This window comes from Cynocephalus volans, chromosome 10 (genome assembly GCF_027409185.1).
Source record: "Cynocephalus volans isolate mCynVol1 chromosome 10, mCynVol1.pri, whole genome shotgun sequence".
Taxonomy (NCBI): domain Eukaryota; kingdom Metazoa; phylum Chordata; class Mammalia; order Dermoptera; family Cynocephalidae; genus Cynocephalus; species Cynocephalus volans.
The window spans coordinates 6,015,123-6,038,978 of NC_084469.1; the positions used below are offsets into that span (position 1 = coordinate 6,015,123).

The 23,856-nt window shown below is 49.6% G+C and overlaps 1 protein-coding gene across 5 annotated transcripts in view; it reads right to left on the reverse strand.

Annotated features, from left to right (window-relative positions):
- ARHGAP23 (Rho GTPase activating protein 23) overlaps positions 1–23,856 on the reverse strand; it is a 74,008-nt gene continuing 50,152 nt past the window's right edge. For 4 of the 5 annotated variants that reach the window (XM_063110829.1, XM_063110834.1, XM_063110830.1 and 1 more), the window contains 7 exons: positions 22,857–22,930; positions 22,484–22,573; positions 21,668–21,793; positions 12,414–12,455; positions 11,797–11,893; positions 9,688–9,719; positions 1–2,492 (listed from right to left, as the gene is read on the reverse strand). In XM_063110829.1, the coding sequence (XP_062966899.1) occupies positions 1,434–2,492; positions 9,688–9,719; positions 11,797–11,893; positions 12,414–12,455; positions 21,668–21,793; positions 22,484–22,573; positions 22,857–22,930 (1,520 nt within the window). In that variant the 3' untranslated portion in view covers positions 1–1,433. Of the gene's footprint in view, positions 2,493–9,687; positions 9,720–11,368; positions 11,392–11,796; positions 11,894–12,413; positions 12,456–21,667; positions 21,794–22,483; positions 22,574–22,856; positions 22,931–23,856 lie in introns of all 5 variants that reach the window. The other variant, XM_063110832.1, reaches the window with a different exon arrangement.

The following is a 23,856-nucleotide window of genomic DNA, read 5'->3' on the forward strand; positions in this document are numbered from 1 at the left end:
TTCATGCCTCGAGGAAGGCCATTTATTTCCAAGATATAGACTGTACTTTTAAGACAGGACTTTTCAGAAGCAGGAAATCTTAGTTGTTGCCAGAGAGGTGTGTCAAGGACACAGTGAAGGGAGCCATGCGGATGTGGAGCAGGGAGGTTTTATCCAACACTGTGACAACACGTTTTTAAATGAGCAAAACAGCTTTAAAAATCCTTATAAATTCTTTATAATATGTTACACATTTAGAGACAATATTTACAATAAGAGGATGGGGGAGGGAGAAGAGAGAAATCTACTTTACAGCAAACCTTTGCATAAAACCAGAGGACTGACAGATGTGGCAGTGGGCTTCACATCTCCACCTGGGCTTCCCTGGAATGAGTGAGTGTCAGGGGTCCTGGTGATCTGAGGTCTATTTACAAGGTGTGGGGAGAAGGGGCTGGGTCCTGCCCATCCTGCAGGAACAGCCCAGCTCTGACCCCAGAAATCAGTGTGTGTGTGCGCGAGAGACAGACACACCGGGGGTGTTTTTCACTATCCCCCTTCTAAGGGGAAGAGGTGGGGGTCCGTGTGCCTGAGTTGTGGAAGGGGCAGGCACGGCTGGAAGAACAAAAAGAGGGGTGAGGGAAATACCAGCAGGGGGAACCCTGGACCCCCACAAAACTGGGCAACAGGCAGCTTCCCATGGTCGGAGCTTGGGGAGGGGAGTGATTCAGAGGTTGGCAAAAGGATGGGGGGACATAACCCTGGTGAGGGTTTCAGTCCTGCCTCGGTGGAGTGGCCCAACCCCATTCTCTGGCTCTTCTCTGACAAGGGGGGTGGGCAGGATCCCTGTGTGCACCAAAGGCAGGGAGCCCTGGGAGTTGGGGAGTGGGTGAAGAATGGGGCAGGGGTGGCAGATGCTACTGGAAACACCTTTGGACAGCAACTACACATACTCGCACACATAAGCCCCCCTCCTCCATGGACACAACCACCTTACACCTCCTCTCCCTAGACATACATACACCTTCCCCCACATAGCTAGTTGCGAGGAGCTAATGGGGGGGCGGGCAGAGGAAAGAAACAAAAACCCAGCCTTGCCCAGTATCTTTCCTTTCGTTCGAAACTTGGGGGTTCCCTATCCACACCCCATGGTCAGCAAGGGTCCCTAAGTTCATCCACAGGAAGGTCCTGAAGGGCACACTCGGACACATATCCAGGGGCCACAGACCCCAGAAGCTCATCCCCTCTCCTCCCCGTTACCTCCAGAACCTCCCTTTCCATTCGCACCCTCTTTGTCCAGCTCCAGTCTTCTCCTCTGCCCACCCCTACCAATTCCAGCAGGCGAACTAGAGAACGACGGGCACCCTCTTGCCCCCGCCTGATGTGCCCAGGGGCAACAGAAGATGTGGTGCAAGCCAGAGGAGACTCCTGTTTCCCAAGGGGCGGGGGGGGGCAGGTCACAGACACTGATGGAGGCGGGAGGTGGCCGAGCGGCGTGGGGGCTGGCTCTGCAGGGACCCCGGGTCCCCTGGCGCAGGTGGCAGCGAGGCCGCGGTCGACGGGGCCCGCGCTTTGGTGGACTCCAGGCTGCTGAGGCCGGAGTCCTTGTTGTCACTGTGTGCCTGCGAGTGGGCGGGCTCCATGGGGCCCCCTCCGCCCAGCTCCTTCCACTCGTTGAAGTTGAGGTCGGTCAGCGGACTCTGCACCACCACCGTGTGGCGACGCCAGCTGCTCCGGCGCCGCCGCGTCTCGGGCGACAGCGGCCGCCGCAGCCGCACGGCCAGCATGTCGTCGGCGGTGCCGCGAAGGCGCAGCCGCAGCGCCTCGATGCGCGAGGGCCGCGAGCCCAGCGCCGCCACCGCCGCCGCCGCCGCGGGGGCTCGCAGAGACTCCTGGCTGCTGGACGAGGCCGAGCCCGGCAGCTCCGGGGCGCGCGGGCTCCCCCGGGCCGCGCCCGCGCCCTCGCCGTCCGGGCGGCCTCGGGACAGGCGGCGCCGCGCCAGGGTGTCGCAGGGTATGAGGTGGTGCGAGCTGAAGGAGGGCCGGCGCGCCAGGCGTCCCCCCGGCCCCGCGCCCGCCGCGCCGCCCTCGGTGTCCGTCTCCACGTGGCTCAGCTCGCTGCGCTCGTCGTCCGCCTCGTCCCCCGCGCCCGCCCGCCGGCCCCCGGCCCCCGAGCACACGCTGCGGTCCATGGTGGACAGGGTGGAGTAGCCCGAGACGATGGAGCGCGTGTCCGCGGCCGGCTGCTCCTCGGGCGTCGCCGGGGGGCTGAGGTGCCCGGGGGGCTGGGGGACAGCGGCACCCGGCAGCTGCCCCTCCGGCCGCTCCTGGGCCCCCGGCGCCGGCGCCTCCGCCCCGGGCTTGTGCGCCTCCTGCTCCGAGTCGTCGTCGGTGCTGCTGCCCAGCCCCCGCGCCTCCCGCCGCTTCTTCCGCTTGCGGTTGACGGCCGAGATGAAGGAGATCGCCAGCATCTCCCGGGCGTACGGCTCCTTCTTGGGGGCCCACGAGCCCGAGCCCTGTGCGGGGATGAGGTCAGGATGCAGGAGGCGCCCAGACTTGCGCCAGCGCCGCCCTCTCCCCGGCCCTCCACATTCCCACCCGAACACCCCCACACCGCGGCCCCCAATCGCAACAGGTCCGAACCGAGCCCAGCACCCACGTCAGCATCGTAACATCCTCCTCCACCGTGTGCCAGCCGGAGTGTCACCCTGTGCCTAGAGACTACCCCAGCCCCCCTCCCAGCACCCACGCTGAAGCCTGCTCAGCACCCCTCTGCCCTAATCCAGGCTCAGCTCTTTCCTGTGAGCTGGGGCTGGTCTCCTCCCCAATCCCTCCCCTTGCATTCCATTATCAATATCCAGCACTAGATAAATCCTCTTAGACACAGCTCTGGTATCAATAGTCTCTCAACGGTGAATAGCACTTGACAGTTTGAACCCATTTCACATATACCACCTGGGGTTGTGATCTCTAGAGCCCTGGCAGGGACCTTTCTCTGGCCACAAGCTCCTACCCTCCTCCCTTTCCACCCTGCACTCCCTGCCACCTGGGAAACCTGCCTTTCCACCTACTCAGTATGTACAGGCCTCTCCAGGGCAACCAGCCCAGGTTCACTTCCTCCCCTTTCCCACCGCACCCCACCAGCACCCCACCCCACCAATCCCCAACCTCAAATCAATCTAACCACTTGCTCTGCTGCCAAAAGTGGCTGAAGAATCCCATCCTATCTGATGGTTTGGTTTGGAGTCACTCCCAAGTTGTGATTTCCAACTCCAAGCTGGGCAACTTCCTGCCAATGTTCTCATCTGAACCAGCTCTCACTGCGACACCCTGTGGGTGTTTTTTGGTCTTGGCCTTTTATGATCTCCCAGCAGAAGCTACACTGCCCTTCCTGGCCTCCACCCTCCCTTTCTGGCCTCTCCCTGCCTCTTGAGGAGCTCTTCTTTTCCCTCGTACCCCTTAAGAATCAGTGTTTCCAGGACTGTCTTCTTGGCCCCTTTCTCTTCTCTGTTCACGTTCCCTGGAAAATACCATCCCCAACAACACTGCTACCCAGGCCTCCCTGTCCAACACCAGACTCTCTTTTAAGCTCCAGAACTCTTCTTCCAACTGCAAATACAACTCTACCTGGGTGTCTGCAGGCAACTAAGACTCACCTATCTAGAACCATATTATCCTATGTACCCCTGTCCCAAACTACCCCCATTCATGTCCCTACCTTAAGGTGATCCTGTGACTCATCCATCTCCCTTTCACCCACAGCCAAGTCCTCTCCATTCCTCTGAAATGGCTCCCCAAACCAGCTCGTCCTCATCATCTTCTGGCAGGCTCTCACTCTGCCTTTTCTGGGCCTTTCTGCCCCCTCCTAATAGGGCTCCCTGGCTCCACCTTGCTGTGCCCTGGTACCTCCTCTTCCAGAGCAGTCATTCTAAAGCAGGCACCTGATCATTTCCTAATACTGCTCCAAAACTCGCATGACCCCTCGCCGACCAGAATAAAGCACAAGTCCCCAGCACAGCACACAGGACCCTTCACAACCTGGCCCCAGTGTTCCCAGCCAAGTGCCCTGCCCTGACCAACCCCAACACAGCCTTCATTCTGGAGATACTGCCCTACCAACCCTTCCTTTGACTTACACTTTTACACTTCTGGCACCCTGTTTGGTGGACAAGCTCCCACTCACCCTACAAAGTCCAATTCAAACATGGCCTCCCTTATAAACTGCTTTGGCTGAGCTGGGAGATCCCTTCTCTATGTTCCTATAGTCCTTTGAAAATACAGCTACACCAGCTCTTCTCGCATCATCTACATCACTCTGAGTTCCTTGAGAGCAAGGTCTGTGGCTTATTCGTTTCTGCCTCCATGACATAACAGGTGCTCAGTAAATGTTAAATGAAGGAACAAACAGGTGAATGCGATCCCCTCAACACAGGGAGCCTTACAGAAGCAGATACTGGGACAGGTTCCCCTCCTGGGCTGGAATGGCCTGTCAGAGGCCACGCTGCCCTCTGACGCCTCCTCATAGGCCACTTCGTGTCTCAGCCACAGTGCAATAAAAATGGAGATGCCTCCATGGCCACTACAGCCACAACACTCCTTCTCACACTAGTTCTGAGAAAGCCAGAGCATGTCAGGGATTCAGAATTCATAGGCATGTGGCTCTTGGCCATGGCTGCCCACACCACAATTCCAGAAGGTGCCCTCTGGAGTTGTGCAACGTGGCAGCACTGCTAGGGTCAGCCCAGCATAACGGGCATATGGTGGCCAGTACTGCTTTCTTTTCCAGTCAGGGCTCTCTGAGAGACTTTAGAGGCCACTAGGATCATCTGTCTGATCAAACTATCCTCTCATCCTAGCTGGTTCTAGAAGCAATGAGGTCAGAGTGGTTCCTTCCAGGGAATGCAGAAGTCAGAAGATTCACATAAAAATCAAGGAGTCAATCCACAAGAGGCTACAGGGAACCAGGGGCCAGCAGGAGCAACTAGATTCAAAGCACTATAAAGAAGTTTCTCCCAGCTACAGCGATCTTCTGATGGAGTGAGCTCCCTGTCACCAGAGGCGTGCAGACAGAGAGGCTACATAGAGAGGTTATAGGGGACCCTTGTGCCTTTTTTCTAGAGCAGCCTTTTTTCTTTGGTCCACTGCAATCATCTGACACACACTGAGTGCCTGCTAGGAGTCAGGCACAAGTGTTTGGAGGAGGTTACTGGATCCTGGCCAGTGCTTCTAAGCCAGACATAAGTGAACCTGGTTCCACCAGCCAGCAATTATCGGGTTCCACCCACTGCTGTGAACTGAATTGTGTCCCTTCAAAACACATACATTGAAGCCCTAACTCCCAATGTGATGGTATTCAGAGATGGAGTCTTTCTTTGGCAGACAATTAGGCGTAGATGAGGTCATGAGGGAGGGGCCCTCATGATGGGGTTAGTACCCTTATAAGAAGAGACACCAGATATCTCTCTCTCTTGCTTGCTCGCTTGCTCTCTCTCCCTCTTTCCCTCTGCCTAGAAGGTGGCCATCAACAAGGCAGGAAGGGAGCCCTCACCAGAAACTGACCATGCTGGCACCTTGATCTTGGACTTCAAGCCCTTAGAACTGTGAGAAATAAATATCTGTTGTTTAAGCTACCATCTATGGTATTTTGTTATAGCAGCCTGAGCTGACTAATACACCCATCCTGGCTATCAAGTTCTAATCTAACAGTTGGGCAGGGTCACCCAGGGCAGGGGTCACCTCATAATAGACTGTCTCAGAGGGCAGGCTCTGGTGCAGGCAACTAACTGGCTGGGAGACCCGGGGCCAGTTACAGAAGCTCTTCCAGTCTCTGTTTCCTCAACTGCAAAATAAGGACAATGCTATCTCTAGCTCATAGGCATTTGTGAAGATTAACAATTCTGAGTACAGTAACATTGCAAATGATCAATACATGGTAGCAATTAATATTGTTGGATATTTTAAACTCAGAAATCAGTGATGACCAAAGCATTATTGATGATGACTGAAATGACACCTCCCACTAAACAAGCTAATTTTCAGCCTCAATCCCTCTGGAGAAGGGGCTCTTAACTGGAGTCCTTGGGGGGTTTTGTGGGTCCACAAACTCCTTGAATTTGCTACAGGATTTTTGTATGTAGGTGTCTTTCTGAAGTGAGGGTGCATAGCTCTCCTCTAATTCTCGAAGGGACCTAAGACCCAAAGTAGATGGGGAATCTCCGCTTCCAGTGTCTGTGGTCAATGAACATATTTTCATGTGGCCAGCTAGTTCTCCTTCAGGGTCAGAGTCATGGAGAGGTTACTTCTGGGGCTAGGGATGGGGTGAGAGAATGTGAGGAACTTGTAAAATGGAATAAGGCAGGGCTGGGGAAATCAGAGCCCAGCCAGAAGCCGGGCCTCTCCCTGCAGGCAGTACAGAAGACTGAGCAGGGGTGAGGGACCACCAGAAAAGAGCAAAGGGGACCCTTCCCCAAGAACTCGGGATTAATATGATAAAGGAGCCTTCTGAGCATTAAGCTGGTGCACTCCACCCACAGCGGGGCTAGGAGATGTATGTGATGTGCGCCTGCCCACGCTCCCATCAGGAACAGCCAAAACCATCCTCACAAGGAGGCAGGATTGGAATATGACTGTGATTTAGGGTGCTGACATCATCTAGGTATCCTGCAGAAAGACTGCAGATAGGAGGTTATGTCTAGAACGATGGTTTTTGATCAGCCTGCGAACCCTTTGTTCAAATAGAATCCTCTGGAGAAACCCAGTGGTGTGAGAAAGAACAAAGAGTGGCTCGGACTAACAGGTGAGGGTATGGAGCCTGCCCCTTTGGTCCCCACATGCCCTTGTTGGTGGTCATGACCCCAAGGAAGCTCCAAGGAACAAAGTTTGACGATCATTAGCCTGGATTTTAGAATCAGGCAACAGCCAGGGGCTGGCAGCGACGAGTTTCCAGCACTGGGCAAGATTCGTCCCCACCCTCGAAAGCTCACAGCCTGGGGAGGGGCCAGGCCCTGGTGGCCAAGGCAGCCCCTTTCCTATAGCCAAGGTGGGATGCCACGGGCTCTCAGACGCCTCGAGCCCCCTCCCCTGGCTCTGACTCCCGGCATCCCCAGTGGATCAGACCACCAAGGCCACCTGCTGCACACACGACTCACTGTCCCAGTCCCTATGACAGTTATTCATTCCTCTCTATGGCTTAATGAGCTGGCAGCCTGGTCTATACCTCAATTTCTCAGAGGCTTGGCTGGCTGGTTTAGGTTCATGCTGAGGACAGATCCAGTCCTTGTGCCAGTAAATCAAAAAACACTCCGAGCCTGAAAGTGGAGGTTCAGAACTGAGACCCCAGAGCATTCACCAAAGAAGGAGGCCACCTAACCAGCTCCCCACCCCTTGGTGCCAGAGAACACACCTAGTCAAAGTCAAACTTCTACTTACTTAAATCTTTGAGCCTTGATCTGTAAAATGGGAATGGTACAAAACTCAAGGGTCTTTTGTAAGGATGAAATGAAATAGATGTTTGTGCGAAGTTCTCTGCATAGTTGCTGGCATCTAGCAGGTGCTCAATAAGTGTTAATTCATTTCTCTTTTGTCTCTCGCTAGTGATTCTGAGTAACTCACTGGGGTCACGGTAAAGTCTCTGAGTCTGTCTGCAGTACAGACGGACTTAATGAAAAAGCCTATTCCAGGTTCAAGGTCCTTTGCCTAAGAAGAGAGTCGGGCTAATGCGGGAGTCAGGCAGGCCCAGACTGGGAAGCAGAGCCCGCAGTGCCCCGGGAGGAAGGAATTAATTCCACCACCAGCAGGCTTCGGGGAGGCGGCCTGGGGGCTGTGCGAGGTCGGGGCCGAGTCCACGCAGACAGGGCGAAGTCACAGGAGGCAACTGCGGAGGACTCCCGGCCAGTGGGGTCTCTCCTGGGAGTGTGGCGGTGCCAGACCCAACGGGGCAGCGCGGCCTGGCAAACAGCCGGCTCCCAAGCCGGGCACCCAGGCTTCAGAGGCCTCCACCCTGCCAACAACGCTCCCCGGCTCTTCTTCCTGCGCCCCGTTTCAGACGTCCCTGCTCAAACTCTCCTGCCTCCTTCTCTGGCAGCTGAGGCCTCTCCTGCTTCACTGAGGGAAGAGCCCTCAGCTCTGTGTCCTGCCCCCAGGAAGGGTCTCCTGCCTCGTGGGCTCGGGTCCCAGCTCCTCCCCCCACTTTCTCTCTCTCTCCTGGTCATTCCTGTCGGCAAGTAAATAGGTGCCAGACGAGCCCTCCTTGAACGGAAGCTCCCCGGCCGCACACTCCTCCTCACAGTCAGGCTGCTTCTGCGCATGCTCGCCCCTCCCCCCAGGCGCCGCGCGGCTCCTTCCGGCGTCCGCCTCCAGCGCGCCCCAGACCCGCCCACGGGTGCTCCGGCTCGTCACCAGCTTCCCGCCAGTCTCCCGTTAGAAGCTAAGCTTCCAGAGGGCAGGGCCCTACTGATCGGCTCATTACGATGCCTTCAGTGCCCAGCACAGCACTGATAGACAGTGGGTGTCCGGTAAGTACCTGTGGCACGACCGAACGAATGAACCCTAACTCTTCCGGAGACACTGCCAGGTTCATTTTATGAGGCCAGGTAACGCTGGCCTCATAGAATGAGTTGGAAAGTGTTCCTTCCTCTTCTGTTTTCTGGGAGAGACTGTGGAAAATTGGTATCACTTCTTAATAATTATTTAAAAGATATTTAAATAATTTAAGATAAATATATTAACATGTAAAAAATGAATTAAAATGTAAATTACATTAACATGTACAAATTAAATAAAAATGAATTAAAATGTATTTTTACATTTTTAAAATGTAAGTTATTTAAAATAAAAGATATCCCTTAAATATTTGATAGAATTCATCAGTGAAACCATCTGGACTTAGAAATTTCTTCGTTGGAAGGTTTCGAGTTACAAATTCAATTTCTTTAGTAGGTATAGGACTATTAAGGAAACCTATTTCTTAAGTGAGTTTTGGTAGTTTGAATTTTTCAAAGAATTGATCTCTTTCATCTAAGGTATTGAATTTATGGGCATAGGGTTGCTCATAGTATTGTCTGATTATCCTTTTAATGCCTGTGGAGTCCGTAGTGATGTTCCTATTTCATCCCCGACACTGGTAATTTGCGTCGTCTCTCTTTTTATTCTGTCAGTCTGGCTAGAGGTTTATTGACTTTATTGATTTTTTTTCAAAGAATCAGATTTTGGTTTCACTGACCATCTCAATTGTTTTTAGTTTCATTGATTTCTGCTCTTATCTTTATTATTTCCTTTCTTTTGCTTCCTTTGGGCTCTCCAAAAGCCTAAAAAAATATTTACTATATCAGTTATATTTCTTGTTATCTTATTTTAACAGATAAGGAAGCTACGGAACAGAAAGAGGTTAAATAATTTGCCCAGTGTCCCAAAACTACTAAGTGGTGGAGCCAAACCTACGCCTGTCTGACTCCAGAGCCTGTGCTTCTAACCACTGAGAAACACCTGATTCCCAGGCCATATCCTTCTAGCACATCAGACGCCTCGCCAAGCACTGCCAAGGTGAGCAAACTTCTCAGTTTACTTTGGACACTCAGTATTTCCCACTTTCCTTCCCAGGGACCATCAACTTTCCTCATGGTCCAGTTGTCATTCTCCCATTTCCCTTGACCAAAAAACAAAGTGGGCTGGCTCGTATAGGGATAAAACCTTCAGAATTGCTTTGGTACTTACCTTGGACTTGGCTGAACTACAAGTGGTGGAATCTGTTAGTGAGAGACAGAAAGAAAAATGTAAGTTAAATCGGGGCAAGGGAAGGCTGAGTCTTGTGAACACAATTCCCTCTCCTGAAAGGCTTCAGAAACCAGGGAGTTCAGAAACCTGAGATGTCCCCATGCCCTAGGAGTATGATGGACTTCTGATGTCATTTTCTATGGGATAAGGATAGAGCAGAAAATGATGTCAATCACCACTCCCTCTAGAGGCAGGAAGTGACATCAGGCTGCCAGTGACACGGGACCCCCATTTGCCCAGTATTAAGGTCAAGGGGGGGCTTTTCTTTGAGCCTGGTTCTCAACCCTCCCGTCCCTGTTACTCTGAAGCACTAGAGAGAAAATGTCAAATATCAGATGCAGTCCACAGAAACCACAACAGTGAAACACAGCAAATCACAGATGCTCTGGAGAAACGGAGAGAACGCAGTGCATAGAGAGGTGGGTGCCCTGCATCCACCCTTACTCACACCCCCTCCCAGTGCCCTAGAACATGAGAAGGAAGAGGGACAATGTGAATGGCCTAGTAAAGGGGCAGAAATGAAGTGGGGGGACACAGGAGGGAGAGTAGGCTGGTGATTAGAGCCTTGATAGGGTCCACCTCCAGACCTAGGTCAACAGCCCTTATGGGGCAAGCTCCCCATTTATAACCAAAGTTATGAAGAAGTATAAAATCATTACATCCATGGGACTTGCATCCCACTCCCTTAATATCACTGGGGTGCAGAAATAAACAAGTCCTGGCAGTGTCCTCTCCAGCTGAGGTGGGAGCAGGTTGATCCAAGGACTTCCCAGGGCCCGATGGGGTAGTGGGCAGGTGCGGTTAATCCACACTCTCTGGCAGGCAAGTTAGATGCCCCCCCAGCCCCAACCCCCGCACATGGTGAGAAGAGCAAGATGGGCTGACCACGCACAACACACACGGGGCAAGGGGGCAGCAGGTGATTAGAAGAGACAGGGGGCTCCTCTCTGCCATCCCATCCCCCGTGTCCTCTGGCCCCCTCCCCCAGCCTGCCTCTTGCAACTAGAGGTGTTGTGATGTACCTCACCAGAGACAGGAAGGTGGAAACACTAAAGGGCAGGACTGAGCGGCTGGAGCCAAGAAGAAAGTAGCCATTCATCTGTCTCTGCGCATGTAAATCATCTTTTCTCCACCATGAGAGGGCCAAAGGCCCCTGAAACAGCACTTAGGGGCTGAGTGACTAGAGACCCTAGTTTCTAAAGCAGGAAGAGCTAGCCCTTTGGGGCTTCTGAGGCAGAAACCACAGATATAGAGAGGCTTCTGGGGTGGCATCACGGGTGTCCAAGTCCCCCACCCCCAGCCTAGATAACCAGAAATTATTGGCACAGAGAGAAGGCCACAGAGCTTAGGGCACAGTGGGAGGGCAGCCGCCCAATGCCCAGACTTCCAGGCAAAGGAGAAAAGCTCAGGCTCCAGCGAGTGTCTCCTTCCTCCTGGAAGGGGCTCTAGGATGGGAGGGGGTTGGGGGTGGAGGGGTAAGTTGCTAACAAGCATGGGTAACTAGTACACCAGGGTGGGGTCCTCACAGCCCAGGACATCTCTGCCTGCCCCTCATGCCTGCCCAGCCTTCTTATAATCACCCGCCACTGTTAGTGACCGAGGCCGCGACACCACACTGTACCCTTTAAATCTCCAACAGGTCCGCTGGAGGAGCGAGGTGGGGAGGAGAAGAGAGGAGGCAGGACGGAGGGGACGGAAGGAGAGCACAGGGACACGAGGAGGGAAGGGTAGGGGTGCGAGGAGAAAAGGAAGAAAAATTAAAAAGAGGAACGTGACCCGAAGCACACAGCCAGCCCACAGGAAATTAAAGGCTCAGGAGAGAAACCGGTGGAGGAGGGTGAGCAAAAGCTCCCACCCAGCCCGGGGCAGGGCAGCCGCACAGAGAGGAGGCTGGCACCCAGGGCAAGCTGAACTGCCCAGGGAGGGAGAAGGCCCCGCCACAGCCCGGTCTCGGCGGGTGGCAGGAGCAGGGAAACTGGGCATCAGCCAGGCTTCTGGGACCCTCAGGAATGCAGAGTCCACCCCCACCCTCCCAGGCCCTGCACTTACCTGAACCTGGGTCGCTAGGGGGCACTGTCCTGCCGATGTTGGGCAGGAGGTACTCAATGTTGGGCACTGACTGAGGCTCCTTGTCATCCACAGGGGTCTGCAAACAGGAGGAGGGGTCAGCCAGCACGCCCTCAGATGGCTGGGCTGCAGACCCCTCAGAATGGGGGGCCCTGATGACAGAGCCCATGTCTCCTCCATCAGACCGTGGCTCGCCAGAGCAGGGACTGTCTCCTTCATCAGCCAGGCACTCTCCAGGGCAGGTCCTACATGTCCCCCATTAGACTGTCTTGTGTCTTCCCCAACACCCTGACGGAACGCTGGAGGCAGAGCTGCTCCCTGAGCCAAGGGCGTCAGCTGTGTCTCCCCGATCAGACCGGAGCTTCCTGAGACTGGAGGGCAGGGACCGCCTTTGCTACTGGACTGGGTCTCCTCAGAGCAAGGCCTGTATCTCCCCCATCAGACTGGAGGCTCCTGAGGAGAAGGTCTGTGTTTCCTCCATCAGACAGAGGTTGCCCAAGGGCAGGGACCTTGCCCTGCTTGAGTCTTGCTGTTCACCCCCAGACTAGAGCCCACCTCAGAGCAGACCCCAGCCCACCCCAGGCCTCTGCGTCACTTACTCTCTCTCCCTTGTCCTCATCGTCACTGAAGAACCAGTCTGACTGCAGAGGAGACAAAAGGAAAGGCTGAAATCAGCTGAGAAGAGGCCAAGGGAAGACAGGAGCCTTGGCTCCTCTACCTGCTCTCTCCAGAGCACCTGCCCAGGTGCATGGGGGTCCCCTCCTGTCAACAAATGCCAGCTGGCCAGGTTCCTTGAGAGGGCCCAGAATGGGGGCGATGGATCCTGGAGCCCAGTGCCACAAAGGCAAGAAATCCTTGGGGACAGAAAAGTTCCCAGTGTGAGAGGGAAACGCAGCCTGGAGTGGGAGTGGCCTGCCACAAGGGGTGACAGGCTCAGGGAGAGTGTCTCTTACTGCCTGTTTTCATTGACACGCCCTGCACACATCACTGGGACACACTCCCTACAGCCGGGGGCAGCAGCGCCCTCTGGTGCTGGGAGAGTGCCAGACATGGCTGGAGCAGGGTGTACCCAACTCCACGCGCCACCACATGCTCCATGCTGACAACTTGGGTGGCACACCCCCAGCCCAGAAAAGGAAAATTTGGAGGGAGTTGTTAGGAGGCTTCCTGAGGGGCAGGCAGGCAAAAGCTTTCTCATAAATGCCAAACACGATAGAAAAGAAAGTAAAAAGCCCTTACTTCAATATATTTTGTGAAATTTGAGAATCTTGAAAATAAGATTCTGAAAGTTTTCTGAAAGAAAAACCCAGATTGCTTGCAAATGAACACGTATGACATGTAATTAGAACTTTCAGCAGGAACAGACACAAGAAGCCAAGGAAGTAATATTTTCAAGGTGTTGAAGGAATACCATTTCGAACCTCGGGTTTTACACCTTGCTAAACTCTCATTTAAATTTGAGTGTGAAAGAAAGCTATTCTAAGACATCAGAAAGTTTACAACACAAAGATTCTCTTAACTGAATACTTGAGCAAGTAAAGAAATGAATCCAGGATGCAGCAACAAGTTCTGAGAAGTAAGGGTAAATAAATAGTGTAGAAAAGGCCATTGTTATCAAAATAAGCAATGATACACACATATATAAACACACAGAATATAACCATGACAATCTGGAATTCATATTCAGAGGGGAAACCAGTGGTAGGTGAAAGTAACTAAGGTACTTGGCTTTTAGACGTGGTGGAAGAAAGACATAGACTGATGAGACTTAAAAATTGACAGTGACAAATGTGAGCATGGGTTTTTATAAGTGGACGGTAACTTCCAGGAAAATAAAAATAGAATGTATAATTTTCATATCAGGAAAATAAAAATTAATCTATCCAAAGCAAGGTATGGCAGACAATAAAAGGAAATAAAATGAAAATATGATAAACAAAAAATTTAAGATGGCAGAAATAAGTCCTAACAGTACAGAAATTACAGTAAAATAAATGAGCTAAACTCACTGCTGTGGACTGGATGTCCCCCCAAGCTCATTGAGACTTAACCCCCACTATGATAGTGCTAAGAGGGTGGGAAATCCTATTATGGTAATTGAAAGGTGGGGCCTTGAAAAGGTGATTAGATTGTGAGGACCATGCCCCAGTAAATGGATTAATCCATTGACGATTTAATAGAGATCATTGGCGTGGTTCTGATGGCTTTAAAAGGAGAGCATGTGAAGAGTGCCTCCCTTTCTCTCTCTCTCTGCTTCTGCCATTTTGCCACGTGGCACCCTTCATTGCTGTCACCACCCACCAACAAGGTCCTCACCAGATGTGTTCCCTGGACTTTGGACTTCCTGGCCTCTAAAGCTGCAAGCAATAAATATTGTTCCTTTATAAATTGCCCAGTTTCGGGTATTTCTGTTATAAGCAACAGAAATGGATTGATGATCCACTGATCAAAAGTTAGAGACTCAGATTACATTTTTTACGTTAAAAAATATGTGGTCCACAAGAGGCATTTAAACAAAACAACATAGAAAGTATGAAAAGTCATAAGTCGAAGAGGGATATTGTATACTAGTAAAAGGACACAGATCAAGAAGTATAATAAATCATAGCATGCGTGCATCAAACACATCGTAAAATATATTAAGCAACAATTGATACAACTACAGAGAGACTAGAAAAATTAAATATTTTAGCTAATCAAGCAGAAAAATAAGCAAAGATACAGACACTCTGAGTGACACAACTGACAAGTTTGTTTTAATGCATATACCTAGAACCATGCGCTCAATCATTAGAGAAAATATGTTCTTTTAGAACATGCATAAATCATTCAGAAACCAACCATAACCTAGACCGTAGAGAAACTCTCAATAGATCTGCAGGAGTTAGCATCATACGGACTATGTTCTCTGCTGATAATGGAATAAAATTGGAAATAACAAAATGACGAAAGAGCTTAAAACCCCCCAAATCTTCACATGTCTGGAAACATATCAATGATACTGCTAAATAACCTTTGTATTAAAGAGGAAATCATAAAGTACTTACTAAATACCTAGAGCTAAATTACAATAAAAGCACTACATGTAAAAATCTGTGAAGGAGAAAATCTAGGTGACCTTGGGTGTGAAATGACTGTTTAGATACAACACCAAAGGCACAATCCATGAAAGAAATAATTGATAAGCTGGACTTCATTAAAATTAAAAATTTCTGCTCTGTGAAAGACAATGTCAAGAGAATGAGAAGACAAGTCACAGATTAGGAGAAAATATTTGCAAAAGACATATTTGATAAAGGACTGTTATCCCAAATATGCAAAGAACTCTTAAAACTCCACAATAAGAAAATAAGCAACCCAATTAAAAATTAGGCCAAAGACACCTCACCAAACAAGATATACAGATGGCAAATAAACATATGAAAGGATGTTCCACATCATATGTCATCAGGGAAATGCTAATTAAAACAACAATGACATACCACAGCACACCAATTAGAATGGCCAAAATCCAGAACACTGACACCACGCGATGCTGATGAGGACGTGGAGCAAAGGGAACTTTCATTCATTGCTGGTGAGAATGCAAAACGGTGCGGCCACCCCAGAAGGCAATCTGGCAGTTTCTTACAAAACTAAGCATACCCTGACCATACAATTCAGCAATCATGACCCCCGGTATTTACCCAAAGGAGTTGAAAACTTAAGTCCACACAACCTGTACGTGGATATTTACAGCAGCTTTATTCATAATTGCCACAACTTAGAAGTCACCAAGATGTCCTTCAGTAGGTGAATGGACAAATAAACTGTGGTATATCAAGACAATGGAATATTATTTCATGCCAAAAATAAATGAGCTATCAAGCCATGAAAAGACATTGAGGAAACTTAGATGTATATTACTAATTGAAAGAAGCCAATCTGAAAAGGTTACGTACTGTACGATTCCAACAATGTGACATTCTGGAAAAGACAAAATTATGGAGACAGGAAATGGATCAGTGGTTGTCAAGGGTTGTATGTTGGGGGAGGGATGAATAGGCAGATCACAGAGGATTTTCAGGCAGAGGAAATACTCTGTATGATACTACAGTGATGGATATATGTCATTATACATTTGTCCAAACCCACAGAGCGTACACAACCAAGAGCAAACCCTAATGTAAACTGTGGACTTTGGATGATGATGTGTCAGTGCAGGTTCATCAGTTGTACAAAGGTACTGCTCTGGTGGGGAATGTTGGTAATGGGGCAGGCTGTTGGTATGTGTCAGGACAGAAGATATAAGGGAAATCTCTGTTCCTTCTGCTCAATTTTGCTGTAAACCTAAAACTCCTCTAAGAAAATTGTCTTAAAAAATTGTAAGATAAAGGTAAAGTGAACTTAAAGAAAAATTTGTAGCTTAGGATAAATTTATTAGAAAACAAGAGCAACTGAAAACAAATAATTAAGCATTCTACTTATAAAGCTAAGGGACTAAAAGCAACAGAAAAAAACCCAAAGAAACAAAAAGACAGAAAAATCTTAAAGGGGGCAAAAACCAATAAGGGAGAAAGTAAAAAGACATTTCAAATGATCAAAAATTAAAAATACTTGTGCTTTGAAAAAAATAAGAGACAAATCTCTGACAAATCTGATTAAGAAAAATAAAGAGAAGACAGAAATAAAACACAGAAGGAAAAAAGGAGAAATAACTATAGAAAAAAGACATTTAAGATATAATAAAAATATTAAAATATCAATAAATGTGAACATTCATATAAAGTATATATATTTCTAGAAAGATGCCAAAATCAACATAAGGAAAAACAAAAAAATAGGCTAATAGCCATTAAATTAATTGAAATAACCCTTGAAACTCTTACCCCCAAAGCATCTGTCTTTACAAGTTGCTTTAAAATGTGGAGAAAGAGAGAAAGTTGCCAAACTCAATTTTTGAGTCTAGCAATCAAAACCAGGTAAAGACAAATAAGTATAAGAAAATAAAATTAGAGGTCAGTTTTCTACTTAACATAAAATGCTAAAATCTTTAAAAAATAAAATAGCTGGCTAAATCTTAAAGCATATTAAAAATAATAACTACATCACAATTAAGCCAGTTTTATTTCAGTAAAACAAGGAGTGTTCAAACTGAAAACCCATAAATGGAAACAAATGTGAAAAATTATATGATCATCTCATTAGGTGCAGGAAAAACATTTAATGTTCAGCACCTGAATATGATTAGAAAAAAACTTTTAAAAACTAGGAATAAATAGGAACTTCTTTAACTTTATAAACAGTACACTTAAAGGAGAAATTTTAGACACAGTCTCTGAAATCAGTAATAACTATTACTATGCAAAACAGGACTAGAAGTTCTGGCCAACATAATAAGACAAGAAAAAGAAAATAAATAATAAGAGGAACAAAAATTAGAAGAAACAAAATTGAAGTCATTTAAAACTATAATGTAATTATTTGCAGATGACATCTACATAATAAACTCAAGAGAATCAATACAGCTAATGAGAGAGTTCAGCAAGGTTGTCAAATAAAAGATGAACACACAAAAGTCAGTGTGCCTCACAATTCTGTGAATTTACTAAAAACCACTGAATCATACAACTTAAATGGGTGAATTTTATGGTATGTGAATTATATCTCAAAAAAGCTGTTATGTAAAAAAGAGTCTGTGTGCCTCTATGCCAAGCATAACCAAGTAGCAGATGTAAGTAACAGAAAATAAGACACCATTCATAACAGCAACAAAACACATAATGCATCTAGAAATTAATCTTGTAAAGAATTTACAAAATACAAATAACAAAAATATAAAATATGTGGGTGTAGAAAAACAAACTAATGGATTATAGACTAAATATGGGGGAGAAAAAGCTAAAGCTAATATAGGAAAATATCTTTGTGACCCTTAGGGGTGAATTATTCTCCAAGGCCCTAAAGCACAAGTCCTGTGGGGGGAAGTGAATGGAAGGATGGGAACCCAAGAATTCACAAGAGGAGAAGGTGGCCCAAAGCTCCCTGGAAGAATTCACGGGGAACAACGTTCTAGACGCAGGTAACAGACAGGTGGCAGACTGGAGAAACATATCCGGAACCAATAAGAGGTTATTAAACAGTAGTCTATATAAGCAGAACTCTAAAAAACAGCATTCAAATTAAGAAAATCATCCCTCCTCACCCCCACTCCTTGCAAAAAAATAGGAATAAGCAATTCACAATCCCATTTATGTAGATTTAAAACACAGAGAATATTATATACATTTAAGGATATCCAATACTTAAAATAAGCAGAATGTGGATTGGAAGGACACACATTGACTCATTAGAGTGGGGACTTAGGGGAGGAGGAGGGCAGAGTGGGGTCAGGAACAAAAGGAGAACACAGGGGACTTACATGACCACGCACCATGAACCTCAGTTGCTATTAATCAGAAACAGGCGTATGATTAACTCAAGTAAGCGGCACAGGAAGTCCAGAAGAGAAACAAGAAAGAGACAGAAGAGAAGAGAGCAAGACAGGACGAGAAAGAAATGCAAGATCTGGAGGCAGCTGTCTCGGTCCAAGTTCACCTTGGGCAAGTTACTTTACCTCTCTGAGTCTATTTACTTATCTGTAAAATGGGCAGAATATGAGTTCCTACTTCTAGAATTGTAGTGAGGGTTAAAATGAAATACTCTGTGTACAAGTAAAGAATTGAGTACAACACACCGTCAGTGTGTAATAAACGTGAGCTGTCGTTATTCAAAGATGTGGTCCTCAGAGACAAGGCTGACCAAAGGGAGCCTGAGGATTGGCCCAAAGAAGCCAGCCTCTAACTCAGGTTGGAGGGTCCCCCAAAGTGCTCTGGGAACCAGGGAGTCTACAGGAAGGTTGCGGGTGGCACGGGCTCTCTGGAGGATCTCACAGTAGTTCAGGCCGCCCTGCCTCTGCACACGCCCTTTCCTCTGCCTGCGGTGGTCTTCCTCCCTTCTCTGCCTGGCTCAGTTCCTCACCGTCTTCTAAGACAGCTCAAGAACCCCTTGACTACAGCCCCCGCCCTGTACCCAGGGCTGCAGTAGATCCTTCTAGGGGGCTCCCCTGGGCATAGCCCAGAGCAGGAATAAATGGGGGCCGGGTTCCATTCATTGCTGTTTCTAGCACCTGGATCTGTCTCTGGAGTGGAATAATGGCAACGATGACAATGATGATGACAGCTAACTCTTTCACAACAACTACTAACTGCCAGGCACCACTGTGAGTGCCTTACAGATTTTGACTCATGTAGCTCTCACAATAACCCTGTGAGGTAAGTACTGTTACTATCTCCACTTTACAGATGAGGAAACTGAGGCACACAGAGGGTAAGTAACTTGTCCAAGGCCACACAGTACATAAGGAGCAGGCTGGCTCCAGAGCCAGTGCCCAAAACCTCTACACCAGGGCATGAAGGGCATTTGGCAATGTATGGAGACACTTTCAGTTGTCACAACTGGAAGGATATTCCTGGCATCTAGTGGATAGAAGCCAGGGGTGCTGCTAAACATCCTATAATATACAACACAGCCCACCACAGTAAAGAATTATCTGGCCCCAGAGGTCACTAGTGCCAAGGTGGAGAGACACCTGATCCTGGGCATCACCAGGATCTTGAGTGAGTAACTGAACAAATGCCTTGGGGTGGTCTCTGTTTGGGTCCCAATTAACCTAGCAAACATAGGTGTGAGCTGGCTGGTGACACCTGGGTTTGTGTTCATCCCTGCTCTGTCATTATCTTGCTGTGTGACCCTAGGCAAGTCACTCTTCCTCTTTACACCTCGCTTTCCACCCTCTTTACATGAGGTATGGTCTAAATGCCTGAAGGACCCTTCCAGCTCTGCTGCCCAAGGGTTCCAGGGATGACAGGAGCCCCAGGCAGAAGCCACGTGATGGCTGCAGCTGAAACTCCAGCAGGAGTTCCTGTTACCCACTAACTCCAACAGCCCACCGACTGGCCAAGAGCTCAGAGGCAGAGCCCAAGCAGCCTTGGCCACAAGTGCGATCCCTCCCTTGGTCATGACAACACTGTTCTACCCAGGCCACAGACAGACAGGGCACACTTGGCGGGCTCAAGGGTCCTGGGAGGGTGTGGCTCATTCCCTCAACAATCAGCAAGGCTGATTATGTTCAGATGCCAAGGAGTTGGAGAATGAAAGGTCATACACTCAGTTCTCAGGAATGAATGCCTAAGTGGAAAAGCCCAGCCTGACATAACCTCAATTAGCAATTCACTCATTCATTCATTCACTCCACAAACACTGAGTGTTCACTATGTGCCAGGCGTCAGGCTTGGTGCTAAATGAGACAGATGTGTTCCACCTCCCCAACTCTGCCCAGAGAAAGGACTCCTTTCTCTCCTTCCTCCTTTCTGCTATTATTGACATCTCAGCTGACCACAGGCTTCCAGTGGCTTCTCCAGGAGCCACAGTGCCAGATGCCCTCTCTTCCCACTGCTGCCCCCCAAAGCACACACTCATGGGAGGCTCCAGGGGCTCCCTGTTGTGCCGGGCAGCTAAACTTTCCCAAGGCCTCATCAGGATCCTCGACACTGTCCGGTGGCCCTGGCCTCCCCGACAGCTCTGAAATGGGTGTCCAGCCTGGTGGTCCCAGCACTGGAATAAGAATAGGCCGCGATGCTCCCTCCTGTGGCTCAGAGCCCTGGCCATGCAGCGAAGGAAGGAAACAAGCAGACAAGGCCAGTCAGAGGGACCAAAGTCTACCCACTGCCCCCCTTCCCTGACCCTGGCCAGCCTCTCTCCCTCCCGAACCAACTCTAGGAAGGACCCAGATGTTTGCCCCCTCGATGGGGGGTGGGGGGAAGAAAGCACAGGCTGTGGTCAGACAAACCTAGGTTAAAATCCTGGGGCTGCCACTCATTAGCTGTGTGACCTCACACAGCTAATAAGTCACTTTGCCTGTCTGAGCCCTGGTTTTCTCATCTGTATATTAACCTGGTTTTCCTTCCCTTAAGTGTCTGTGAGGTGCGGTTGGGCTGAGGCCCCCCTTACTCTGGCCAGCTGCCAATCTCATTTCTCTTGACAGGAGAGGGTTTGGTTCCATCCTTGGTGGGCCATGACAAGATTTGGAAATGGAAATCATAAAAACATCTCTGAGCACCCCCAGAAGGGGGCAGTGCTGCCTTTGGGTTTGGCTCTGGACGACTGAGACCTCCTGCGCCCTCTGCTGGCCACTCTGGGTACTCTTCCCGTCGTGTATAACAAGATTCCGCAGGAACACAGGGCTGTTGGAGTCTCCAAGCAGTTCTGAGAAGGGAGGTGACCAGCCCAAGCCACACCCAGCACCAGTGCAGGATCCCACCACAGAACTATGCACTGTGCCCCACCCCATCAGTCTCCACCTTACTCCAGGCATCACTGTTACCTCCCCTAACCCTCGGTGGGGCTGGCAGGGAAAGTGTCCAGAGTCCAGGCCACCTGATTCCCAGGCCAGAGCTCTGCGCCTGCCTCTGCTTGTGTCTGCAGGATGCCTCTCCTGGGGCCACGCTCTGAAGGCACTCCTGCATTCACCCTTTCTGCCTTCCAACCCAACAGCTCCTTCCCTGCCCTTCCTCCTCCCTCTGACTCTTACAACGCATCTTGGAAGCTCAGGGGCCTCCTGATTCTCCTGCTGGAGACCTGACATCCCAGAAGAACAGGGATTCTAGGATCCATTCCTATTTTGCCTTGAAATGCAGCCTACTGCTTCTGGAAGGCATTCACCCTTAAACAGCATTTCCTTAAGCTGCCATGTCCTTCTCCAAGCACACCCAGGCTGAGCAGAAGCGTGGGGCCCAGGGGCTGGCAGGGTACACCCACAGAACAGGCTGCTTACGTGCTGGATCAGCGTCTCCACGATCTTGTAGCGGTCGGGCATGTGGGTCACCATATCCGTCATGTTGTCCTCAGATGTCCTCACCAGTGTCGGCCCGAAGACCAGCGCCAGGTTCCGGGGCTCCATCTAGGCATGGCAGGGAAGTTAGTCAGGGATAACACTCTGAGCTCTGACCTCTAGCTCCTCCGAGTCTTCCCTCACTCCAGGCCCCCGAGGCCTCAGTCCCTGATGACATCCTGAGCTGTCTTCAGCTTAGGGGCTAAACACCCCCTTGCATGGGCATGGAGGTGCTTGGCAAGTAGAGCACAAGCCAGATTTCAGCCCCACTCATCCCCAGGCCCAACAGCCATGAGCAGTGCCCAACCTGCACACCCAAACAGGGCAGCCCTAAGCTGTCAGTGCTAGCACTGGGAGATCCTGGAATGGGAGACATGTTGGCAGTCCCAAGGGTTTTTAGACCTGGGAAAAATTCTATCATTCCCTTCATTTTCCCCACTGCAGAACCAGAAGACATAAGGGTTTGACTGGGAAAATGCAATACAAGAGATCTGAGCTACATCAGAGGATAGATTTCCATCAGACACAGGAAGACAGTGGCTCTCTTTCTCTGGAAGACCCTCAGACATTCAGGAGACAGCTCTCTGGGGGAAGAGCATTGGCCAGCATGTGGTGGGAGGGGACAGAATGGCATTAAGGAGGGCACACCTAGAGGGACATGAGCTACCTGCCCTGGAGGAGCTTGGAACATGCTGAGACCCCCACCCCCGTAAATCCTATGCTTCCCTCCCCCACACTCCATGCTAGGGCCCCACCCACCTTGTTTTTCTCCGAGTGGTCAGCAATGGTTTTGAGATGGCCCACAAGGAATTTGAGCGTTTCATAGTAGTGTCCTGGGAGGTCCCGGATCTGGTGGGAGAGAGGAGGAGCATGGGACCAGGCTGTCATGGTTACCCCCACCCCCTGCTTCCACCGTGCCCCAAAGGGGCTCCCGTTCTCATACCTCAGAGAGTCTGGAATCCACCCTCTAACCTCCCCCCTTCACTTGTATAGATGGAGAAACTGAGGCCCTGTGTGGGGAAGGGCTTCTCCAAGGTCACAGGGGGAATTGGTGGCACCGGACTCTGGGCCTCTGGGGACAGGGGTGCTCTGCCGTCCACTCCACACTTTGCCTGACAGCATCTCTCCTCACCAACTTCCTCAGCGTCTTCATCCGCTCCCTCGAGTCCTCGATGCGATTGGCCTCGATGAAGTCGTTGTATTTGTCTAGAACACAGTGAAGACTCTTTAGAGGGGTGGGAGGCAGCCCCTTCTCCCACTCCTGGGGAGGCCCTGCTGGGAGGTCAGTGTTTTGTGCTCATGCTGTTCTGGTTTTGGAAAAGAGGGAGGGGGGTCTGTGGCCTTGTATTTATGCGACCAAACCCACCACCTGCACTCAGGTGTGTACCCAACCTGAGATAGCCCAGGTGTGTTCATTTGGGAAGAAATTGGACTTAAGCTGCATGTTGATCCTAGAAAAGAGGCCCCTGCCCCAGTCTCCTGGACAAGGACACCAAGGTTCAGTAGGTCAGAAGAGAAGGTACCTACAAAGTGGGGGGGGCTGAGACTACTTCCTCCTTGTTAGGGTTCCCCCAGCTCCCTTCAGAAGAAGTCCACTGGGAACTTTAAAAAATGGAACGCGATAAGCCTGTTCTAAAATTCATCTGGAGGAGTAAATGCACAAGGATAGCCAAGAATATTTTTTAGAGGAGGAATGACAAGGGAGGATTCGTCCTACCAGATACCAAAATATACTAAAAAGATAGCACAGCTAAAGCAGTCTGTTGTTGGCAGAGGAAGCAGAGCAATGACAAGGACAGAGAGGAGGGGAAGGGGCCGTGTAGATGTTTCTGCTATGATAAAGGCAGCACTTCCGATCGGTGGGGAAAGATGGATGTGTCAATAAATATCCCTCGGACAAATGGCTGTCATGGGGGGGGATCCATTTCTATCTCACATGATACACAAACAAATTTAATTGCATGAGAGCAAAGTATAGAAATTATAGAAATTATAAAGCATTGGGGAAAAAAAATATATATATTTTTACAGTCAGAAGGCCTTCCTAAATATGGGATGCAGAATCCACTAAAGAAAGATGAACAGTTTTGACTACATTTAAAAAAATTGTTTTCAGTTTCTATACTGAAAAA